This window comes from Plasmodium brasilianum, chromosome 13, assembly GCF_023973825.1.
Source record: "Plasmodium brasilianum strain Bolivian I chromosome 13, whole genome shotgun sequence".
Classification (NCBI taxonomy): Eukaryota; Apicomplexa; class Aconoidasida; order Haemosporida; family Plasmodiidae; genus Plasmodium; species Plasmodium brasilianum.
The window spans coordinates 206,306-217,986 of record NC_090126.1 but is presented as its reverse complement, the minus strand read 5'-3'; the positions used below and the strand labels follow the sequence as shown (position 1 = coordinate 217,986).

The window sequence follows — 11,681 nt, the reverse complement described above, 5'->3', positions numbered from 1 at the left end:
GAATCTTTTAACTAATATCTAAAGAATTCTTTCTCTATATAATCATTTATTTCCTTACATTAACTATTTTTCGAAATGTTCGTGGTCTTTTAAATAAACCTTTCTGAAATTTTTGTTTTCCCCTATGAATTATATTTTCTTTTCTATTTATTTGTGGGAATATCCAAGTGTGATTTCCTATTTTCTGTATTCCCCTCTTTTTTATACTTTTCTAATATCTTCGTAAGAATTAGTATACACCATAGTGTTAGTAATTTTTTTTTATATATTTATGTAATTTTCTATAACTTCCTTATTTCTACAGCTCTTCTATATTTAAGAGTGATTTATTATTAGTTCCTTCATTATCGTATTCATCTAATATATTGCACAATTCCTTTGTCCATTCCTTAAGGCACCCCGATTCCAAATATTGGTTGATAATCATACAATTTTTTGATATGCACTGTCTCAATGTATCTTTTTCTCTTTTTAAAAATGAAACTTTTTGAATTTTATTCAGAGATTTTTTAATTAATTCTTCAATGTCTTTTATATAATCTTTTTCTTTTTTTCATTTATTTTTTAAATAATAAAACCAATCTTTTTTTTTCAATTTTTTAAGAATATTTATGTATTTTTCTTCTCATTTATTCCAAAAAAAAATTTTTTTTTCAGTGTCTTTGCTACCTTCATTTTTTCCTTATTATTTCATCATTTTTAAAATTAGCATATGTTCTATATTTCTAACTTGAGAACATTTCTAGGCATATTTCTAAAAATTATCCTTTACTAAATTCCTGTTCTTAATTTATGAATTCTTCAAGTACTTCCACATGTACTTCTACAATAGTTTTGGAGCTGTTCTTTGTTAACTTTAACGTATTTACATATTTTATAGTATTACGTTCATTTATTTTTAATTTTTTTATAATTTATTCGTCATCGCATATTAGGTGTTCTAACTTAGCCTGTTTTTGATAAGCTCTTTTTTGTTGAAATGTGAAGGCATTAGTATTCGAAGCAATTTTAGTTTCCTTTTTTTTATCTTTTTTTTTTTTAATATTTGTTCTGAACAGTGGTACAATTAAAAAAAAAAAGTGGATTTATAAAATAAATTATAATAATTAAATGTTTATCATATTGTTGATATATATATTTTATTTTACAATAATAATGGGAAAAATATAATAATAGTTAGATAAATTATTAATAGTGATGATATATATGTGTTATTGGGATTTTCTGCTGAACCTGCAACTGCATTCTTAATATATATATTATTTAGTGTAATAATATCAAATATAGAAAAATGCTTAGCATTAGTGTTACCTAAACATTTGATGGATGTATGAGAAACAAGAGAAATAAAATTATCAGATGATCTTTCACAATATAAAGAAGCTTTTTTTGTGTTATGTTGTGTTTATGATTGTTTACTAATTGGAGATTTTTATGTAGCACTTTCTCATAATAATTACTCTTCATTTTGTATATGTGTTGAAGCCTCTGATGTTTTAGCATGCTAAGGTTGTTTATATTGATTTTATTTACTAATGAATTTATCACTAGAAGCTTCAGGTGATGATTGTTCTTGAAGTTGATATTGTAGTTCTCCTTATTCTTCTTGTTGAGGTTGTACTTACTGTTCTAGTGCAAATTTACCGTCTTCTTCCGGTTGAACTATTGGTTTATATTGACTCTTATCTGTATTTTTATCTATTTTTTGTTGTATCATATTTTTTTTCTTTAGATATAGATTTATAAAGTGCTAATGGATACCTGGATATGCATTTTGGAAACGTATTAAACATTTTAATAGGCAGCATGTTGTATTCTTTTATTGGAAATTGGGGTGATGTTTTTTTGGATTTACTTTAATTGAATCCTTTCTTATTCTTAAAACACTCCTTTTTATTTTTAATCCTTACATTATTTTCACGAACTTTATTTGAACATCGTTTATAGGAATCATTTGAAATTGTATGTCGTTCTTTAGGGCATTATATTTCTTCCCTTTTTTTTTTGTTTTAATTACAGAAATATTCTTCCTCATAATATATTTGTAAAATTTTTTTATCATTATTATCTAAAATAGGAATTCATCCTCCACATTTAGTAAGCGGGGTGTAGTGAGATTTTATTTAATCCTTTTTGTGTTACTTTCCATTTGTTTTGATTTTAATGTGTAGATTCAATTTTAACACTAATTACATAATCTGAGAATGATATATATTATTCCCTAAAATTGCCTTTACTTTTTTCATAACATAAGGAACTTGTTTTCTCTTTTACATGTTGTTTAGTCCTTCCAAATTCTGATTTCATGTATTATCTGAGTACATAAGTAACTAGAGTCCTCAATTTCTAGATTCAAAAGAATAATTAAGAGTTATATAAGCATTAATTTTTACGTTAGTTGCTTTATTAGTTTATTTGTAATAAATAAATAATTTATGAATAAATTTGATTATATTAGAAAACAAGGAATATTACTATGTAAAAGTATTTTTCCTTAATTGTTCTATATTAGCATTATAATTTGTTGTAAATAATAGTTTGAAGGAAAAATGCAAATTTATATCTTTAATAATGTAATTTTAAAATTATTGTATATAAATTAACAGGAATTTTAAAATTATCAACTATATAGTTATTTATGTGAGAAACATAAAATGATTGAATACATCTATATCTATTTTATATGTTTATTATTTGTTATTATATTAAATAAATATACTAAACCTGGAGATATATACTAACATATTTTGATACTTAATCACAGTTAAATATATATATATATAATTTAAATACCCTTTATAAAGAAAAAAAAAACTAATAATAAAAAATTTCATACAATTAACATTAATAAGTATTTTAAAAGTTATTATTTAAAATAATACCTAATATATATATAGCTTCTTTTTTTATCTTAATACATGAGCACACATATAACTATTATTACTTTATTTATGTAAATAATTCTTGTATTCTGATTTTTCACCATAATTAAACAGTTTTTTAACTAAATAATCATAAGTACTGTTAGAATGTTTCTTTTTTATTCTATAATTTTTGTTATTTATTTGTTTATTTTATAAGCAATTAAAGTGTTACAATTATTTTGTTAATACATTTTCATATTTACTACGTTGTATATAAAGATGAAAATTAATATTATATGAATTATATTACATTGTTGCTATAGTTACGTAAATTAATTATCGTTAAAATATATATATGAAACTTCATGTTATATATATAATTTACATACGGTTTAATCATATAATATATGTATTAAATCAACGAATAGTTTTGGAATTGTATATTTTATTATATATATATATATATATGTTATTCTGTATATGTATATTACCACATAAGGATATTATTAAATTAGCTTGTACTACGTTTTAATTAATTAAGTAGATATTGAGGTACATCAATTTAAGGAAACAACTTTGAATAATCCACAAAAAACAAAAATTATTAGGATATAATTATAGGAAAATTAATTATGCTATATGTACATAAAAAAAGTATGATGTTTTACTTGTAATAAAAATTAATAATATTATAATTACACGTAAATGTGACAATGTATTACATTTGACCACACAAAATATATTTAAGCTTTGTAATTATTCATAGATATACATTAATTGCTAGATTAAAGAGATTTTTGTTATTTTTCCTTTTTTCAGAATTTGGTAACCTAAAGAAATCATTTTTTTAACAGTATCAATACAAATTATTATGCTATGAAAAGTGATAAATTTATTGTATTATATTTTAATACTTTTTAAGACATGAATTAGTAAATGAAATTTTATAATATTTTATACGTATTACAAACGGTATAGGTTATTATATTATAGTGTAAATATAATATATCTAATTTTAGTGAATAATTTGAAACTTGATAATAGGAGATAGAGAATGGTGAGAAAGATAAAAAAAAAATTTATTAATTCATAATAAATCTTTATAAATAATTATTTCTCACGAAGAAATAAGTTATTATAAGTATTTTTAATCATTCTTTTATATAAAATAATTATTGGATACATGTATTTTTATTTTTTGAATTTAGTTTTATACAGTATTTTTGTTTTTTATTTTATTCCTATATTTTTATTTTAACCCATTTTTTTCTATTCTATTTCTTCTTAAATCATGTTGCTTAATAAGAATATAATGGGGAATATAAATAAAAGTGACTTACAATGTTTTATGATATTATATATTAAAATCGTTTTATTCTAATATATTGCTTACACATATGAAATATGTACTATTTAATAAAGTTATAATAACGGGTGAATATGTGAAAACACGTGGCCAAATATACGGAAGAGCATGCAGTAAACTGCGTAGTAATTGTTTTCAAACATGTAACAATATCTATATATTATTACTATTTATTTTATTTTTTCTTTTTTATCATATATTTCTTAGGTATATTTGTATATAATAAAGTTTTATATCTTAAGGTTATTTATTAGAATTTTATATTTAGAACTATACAATAATGTTATTCTATGAAAATTTTATTAAGAGTTAAAAAATATATATTTTATCAACGTTAATTTATTCCATACAATAATTTTTTTAATTTATATAAATTAAATAAAGATATTAAGTGTAAATATAATTTTTGAAAAATAAAAACTTTTAAATTATGATAAAATAATTATGATCATAAAAAAGTTATTATTCATTATAGTCATACTTAAAAAGTTTTGTAGACGAATTTATTAATACAAAAAAATTAATTAAATTTTTCCAGCATTTGAACAATAATATCCTAGTAATTAATTGAATTATAAATAAAGGCTATCTACAAATACTATGTACTTTTTTTTTTTATTCAAAAAACATAACACATGCAAATAAAAAAAAATAAAAAATTAACGCCTTAAATTATTTAGAAAAAATGTTTTTATTAAAAATTTAAATTTAATATAATCAAATGGTAAAAAGAAAATCAGACAAATATTTTTATATTTGTAACAATGTCAAAATAAAACTTCTTAATGATATTAGAATTATCTGATATAATTTATATTAATAATATCATTTTTATTAATTGTATCTACTGAAATAGTTAAGTAAGATAGTGTTATATTATTCGATTAATATATGTTTTACAATATTTTTTTATATTATTTTATTTCATAGTAATTACACTAAAAAATGAATATATTATATAAATGTTTGATAGATGAAGAAGCGATTAATTCCCATATATTTTGAAGATAAATATTTTCTGTAAAAATTTTTCTGTATAGTTTTATGTTAACTGATGTGAATAAAAATTAATGAAGTTATAATATTTTAATGATTAAAATAACTTTAATTCCCTATAAAATGTTTTTAACATCATATTTTTAATAAAACATTTTGCACGTTTTATTTACCTAATAAATTATGTAATATATTACTATTTTTAATGTACTAAATTTAATCAACATATGGATATATCTTATAAGTAATACGGATATTCAATTTTATATTTCATTAGTATTTATTATTTACATTATGAAATAATGATTCGTGGAATTCTGTAGTTAACCTTGTTAATTAATAATTCCCTTTTCTATATTATTTATAATTAAATAATAATTCGTTTTGTATTATGCTATTTAATATAAAAATTGTGGTTATTCTGACAAATGAAAGAAGTTACACATAATATATTATATTATTATTCACTTAAATAAAATATTTAATTTTAATGTTATTATTATTTATATTACGTTAATACAATTCAAAATAATTTATTTTATTTCTGCAGCTATAATATAACTATAAAAATATTAATAATATCCATAATATGATATGTTTTACTTTAAATGTAGCATATAAATAAAAAAAACACAAAGTAAAAAGGAAATAAAAAAAAAATAACAAGTAATAAATTAAGCTAATAAATTTTAATTATTATATTTAAATTATAAAAAAGAATACATGAGAAAAAATAATAAAAACAGAAACATAATTTTTAAGAATATTTATGTTCATTAAATATATTTCTTTGTAATATTACAAAGCAGATATTTATCCTCCTTTAGATTAAAATGTTTGTTTCTCTCGTTATTCTTCCTTCAAATAATCTGATTATATATTTTCACATTTATATTTGCATTTTTATATTTTCCACATTTTCATTATGACGAGATCTTTGTATATTTGCAAATAGTATAGTAGTTCTTATATTTAATTCTATGTATTTTAAAATATTTTAACTTCTCAAATTTTACTTATATTTTTCTATTCTTTTCTATAAATTGATTGATATAAATATTTTTTTTTTTTTTTTTTTTTTAATGTGAAACCATTATCATTTTCCATATTTGTGTTAAATGAGTTTTCATATATTTTTGTGCGTTTTATATTATATATAAATTTATAGAAAATTTCCGTGATAAATTATTTTTAATTTTTATAATCTCTAGAAAATTGTTATAATATATATAAATACTATAGTACGATATTTTTTCATTTATGTATTGTACATTATTTATGTTTATTTTTTGTTCTAAGTGTATTTAACTGATTTGTTTATTTATATTTTCCCTTACTAAATGTAAATGCAAGTACAATTTCCAGGTGATCTTTCCATTATTCTCTTTCTAAAACATTTTTCCCATTATTTTAAGTAAAAAAATAATGTATCATGTAGAATAATAAGGAAACTTAATTTCATATTCCAATTACATGTATTTACCTATTTTGTAACATAAGATGGTATTTTCTACATATATAATTCTGGAGTATTTTCGTAAATTCCTTTTTTTCTTAATAAATTTTTACGTAACTATCGTATATAGGGTTTAGAATAATATAAATACATAATATATTTAATTTATAATTACAAAATATTGCACAACGCAAAAGTAGAAATATCATATATTTTCAATATTTTTCAGGAATTTGAAATTATTTTATAAGGGAAAATAGCGTAAATTATTCTCACTGTCACTGAAGTACCTTATGTACGAGGAAAATATTGTTGTTGAATTTATCAGATTTCTTATCCGAAATATTAGAAGAAATAGAATTATTATTGAATTATATTTTAGCTGCAGTTAATTTGGGTTAATTTGATTCCTACTTTAATCATTTGAGTGTTAAGTATATTTACATATGTGAAAAATCACGACGAATATTTTACTAAACAATTTTCTTAAAAATGTAATTATTTTCCAAATCTCTTAGCTTTTTTTTTTTAATCTAATGATTTTTAATGGATAATGGTTGCTTACTCAATGTATTATATTTTATGAATATTTCTGTCATTCCCCTCATATTACTTTGTACATCGTTTGTAGAAACTAATGGAGGGGATTCATTCGTTTGTCTTTATCTTCCCCAGATTCTGTGTTTTCACTTCCTAATTCGTTAATCTTTGATGTTTCTTTTGGTATACCGGATATATGTGGAACATGATTAGAATGTTTATTATAAGGTTTATTTCTATTAATAAGAGATATATGAGATGGTTGAAATAAGTGACATTTAAATATTCTACCTTAAGATATTTCAACTTCAGGAATGTCATCTGTAACATCTGTACACATATAAAAAAAAAAATTGAATCCATATAATCTATTTAGGACTCCCACATCTTGTTAGACTACTGGATGTCGAAGTTTTTCTCATTTGTTTAAGTTATTATAGTTATCATATCCATTTGAGTTTAATCAAGAAAGTTATATATTAGGATTAAAAACATTCTGGAACTTTAATCTTGGGAACCATTACAAAATATATCTTTACAGTATTACTACTAATATCTAAGATTAATATATAATTCACTAATATAAGAAATATATTCCTTATATATTTCAAATATAACACGTTGATAAGCAGTACACATTTTATTGATATAATAATTTTCAAAATAATCAAACAAATAATTCTTTTCTATGCTATCATTGAATCAATGTAAAGAATTTTTTTGGGGCACGTATTTACAAAAATAATCACTATAAGTCTCACTGGCATACCTTCTCGCTTCAAAAAAGTTTTTAATAACATAATTTAATATATCATTTTCAAATTTAAACTTAAAATTTCATTTTATTAATGATATATCGAGTATATACGATATAAACAATTATAATTGTATGCGCTTATATTATTTAGTTTTGATAAATTCTCCGATTTCATTGCAACATTTTTATAAAGTACATAAATGCTCTTGTTATAATTCTTTTCTTTGATACTGAATCCTTTATAACATTTATAGTACTATATTCAATTGACAATTTTATTCAAATTATTATATACATTGCTCAATGGAGATTTCTCTAAATTTTTTTTCTTATAATTAAGCAGAAATAATTTTATTCTTAAAGAACAGATTTTCATTATATTTTAGTAAATAAGTCATTTAAATCATAAGTAATTAATAACTTTTTTATAAAATATAAAAATATAACATATCTATTTCATTTATGTTTTCTATTTTCCTTTGGAATAAAATAAAAGAAAATATCATTATTTTATGTGTTCAATTAACTATATATAAAAAAAAAAATCATTAATTTCATTGATATATTATGTATTGTTCTATATGTTATTTCGAACTTTACGAGATTTTTACCTATATAATTGTTATTTTTTTTTTTCTTAAAGCGGGTTTTTAAAGAAAAAATTCGTCCAATACTTTATCCTTTTAGCATTCTTTGGTATTTCTCTTAATTTAGTAAAAGGAGCTTTCAAAATATTTTCACATTCTTCCTTCACATTTTCAGCAAGATATTTCCATGAACTTCTGAATTTTTCTACATACTCTTTAAACGTATTAGAAGTTAAATTATAAGTGTTCATCATTTCGTAAAACATTTTTTTTGTTAGTTCATACTGATTTTTAAATTTATTGTCAAGGAATGCTTCGCTCTGATTCCATCTTATATTAAGAGCAAAATCTGCTATCTCACCATCTTTCTTCATATCATTAGCAATTTTTTTAAAATAATCTTTGACAGTAAAATATTTATATCTCTCATTTCTGAACACTTGCTACCATAAGTGGATCAAAGTACCCTTAGATGTAATTTGATCCAATGTTTCCAGATTTTCATTTATTTTTGAGTCTCTTAATCTTTCATCACAAACAGACATATCATAGTAAAAAGTACTTGTAGTGTATCCCCCAACATTACTGTTATAATCAATATCTCCAAATAATAGTTTGTTCATTTCATTTGTGTCCTCTACATTACCTTCAATATCATTTCTCAGTGATTTTCCAAAATACTTTGCTAACACTTCATAACGATTTACTCTTTTTTGCATTTTACAAATTTTTTTTTTTTCTTTTTTTGACATCTTAAACAAGAAAAATATACATTGCCATTGTCACCAATATCCTTTATATCATAATATATGTTTTTTTCATTTCCCATATCATTTTCAAAAAATTTTTCTTCCGTTTTGTTTTCTGTCTTTTCTTCGGACCTTTTCTCGAATTTATCTCTAAAAATATTCTTTTGGGAAAGCATTAATTCTTCCTTTAAACTATCATCTTCATTATCTTGTATAATATGTAATACATTAATAAGAGCGTTTTACTCTGGGCCATCTTTTATAATATATTTTAAGGGATCTTTCTTTTTATACTTTGAAAGATCAATGTTGTCTTCTATAATATAATCTAAGTAATTCACACCTGAAGCTTTTTCTTGTTCTCCGTTTTGATTAGTACCTCTTTTTTTCTGAATAAATTGCACCATATTTCTGGACAAGTAATCATCTATATCACTTAATAGTGCATCATTTTTTTTTTTTTCCTTATTACAATCCTACTTTTTTAAGTTTTCTTGAGCCGCTTTCTTATAATCATCAAGAGTTAATATCTTACTTTTTACAGCCTCTGTTTTTTTACTCATATCATAATTATTATCATATTCGTAATCATATATATCACTCCTTGCAGCTTGTTTATTGGAATCCTCTAAAATATAATTTATGTATCTGTCTTGCGGTGTGTTTTTAATATCTACTATATATATGTCATCATTATATTCATGTTGTTCTATATCTTCCTCATGAAATGGAGTTTCATCATTTGGAATTTCATATATTATTGTATTATCCTCTTCGGTCAACACCATATTCCCATCATTTATTTCTTGTTTATTTTTATCATTTTTTAAATTTTCACTTATTTCTGTTAAATTTCTTAGGTACTTTTCATTAAATTGTACTTTTGAATCATAGCAATCTCCGAATTCAGCACCATACTATAAAAAGCAATATAATTCTTGTTTAAAGAGTATATAAATAAGTATACATATGTACATATACAACTCATACATATATATAATATATCTATTATATATATATAATTTTCAGATAAATCAATACATATATAAAAAAGTGTTAAACAGAATTGTGTAGTATTTTCATCATTTTTCTGTATTCTATACTGTTTATTTACCATTAAAAATATATGTAAGTAGAGAACTGTTATTACAGTAAGCTTCCTAAAAGAATGATCTCCTTGTTTTCTGTTCTTGGATTTTTTTTTTCATTTTTAAACATTTCCATTGTTATTTGTGCCCAAATGTATATATAAATTAAAAAATTTTTCCTCGGAAAGTACCATTTTATATATGTATTTTTTTTGAAATAATTTTTTTTTCTAAAAATTTTTTAATTTGTTATTTTGTACAATTTATAGTAAAAATAAAAATAATAAATATTAATATTCTTTTATTTTATGTGCACAAAAATATATAATCTTATTAAAAAAAAAAAAGAGATATTATTTACATTAGATCTCAACTAAATTTTAAAGAACTATTGAAAATTTAAATTTTTCAAGATGAAAAAAATAGATAAAAACATGTAAAAATAACCTTCCAAGGTGAAATAATATATATAGCTAAATTACTATATTTTTTTTTTTTTCATTTAATATTAAAAAAATATATTTAGTTTAATAAAAACTGAAATTAAAAAATAATAATTTTTATTTATGTGCTTTAAAAAATAAAAATAATAAAAAGAGAAGAAATTAGATTGAAATGCTGTAATGATATATCTGACTTAGTCTTCTTTTACCTTTAGAACTTACTTCTGATACAATAAATTTTTTATATATAAATATATACCTGCGCAAATAAGGGTATGTAGGGTAGTTAAATGGAAAAATACAAAAAATGTAAAATATAAAATAAATATAGATGTACATAATAAAAAAAAAAACAAATTGTTCATTAAAAAATTGTAATATGTTGGTAAGATTTTTTTTTTTTTGATAAAAATTAAATAAAAACTCATATTTGTTATGTATTATCACTTTACAAAGATGATTATAAACAATAAAATAACTACAATTTTCATATAAATATATAGGCGTACAATTTTAATTTATTAACAAAAGGTAAATTTTAGAAAAAACATAAATTTTTGTATTTTAAAAAAAAGGGAAGAAAAATGGGAAGTTAGCCATTACAATAATAATGAATTAATTTTATACATACATATATATGTATTTTAACTACAGTATCATAAGTAATAAAAAAATGACTTTTTTATTTCTTTTAGTTTTTTTTTGCAAATTAGAATTTTTATTATATAAAGTACTTTTTTCTAATTTTATTTATCCTTTCAATGTAATATTATAGAAGATGTAGACTTGTAATTTAAGATTTCCCTTTATTCGAAATTTATGTTTTATATATAGA

General features: G+C 20.7%; 2 protein-coding genes across 2 annotated transcripts; both read right to left on the bottom strand.

Annotated features, from left to right (window-relative positions):
• Positions 1 to 298: 298 nt before the first annotated feature.
• On the bottom strand, positions 299 to 1,717 carry MKS88_004749 (STP1 protein; the record flags this gene model as incomplete). Its single annotated transcript, XM_067217951.1, has 3 exons — positions 299 to 467; positions 946 to 1,050; positions 1,626 to 1,717. The coding sequence occupies 3 exons, from the start codon at positions 1,715 to 1,717 to the stop codon at positions 299 to 301; spliced, it is 366 nt and encodes a 121-aa protein (XP_067071132.1).
• A 5,599-nt stretch (positions 1,718 to 7,316) lies between these two features.
• Positions 7,317 to 10,597, bottom strand: MKS88_004748 (uncharacterized protein; the record flags this gene model as incomplete). Its single annotated transcript, XM_067217950.1, has 7 exons — positions 7,317 to 7,458; positions 8,654 to 8,966; positions 9,033 to 9,257; positions 9,353 to 9,465; positions 9,562 to 9,696; positions 9,796 to 10,232; positions 10,595 to 10,597. 7 exons carry the CDS (start codon positions 10,595 to 10,597, stop codon positions 7,317 to 7,319), a joined length of 1,368 nt encoding a protein of 455 aa, XP_067071131.1.
• Between the last annotated feature and the right edge of the window lie 1,084 nt (positions 10,598 to 11,681).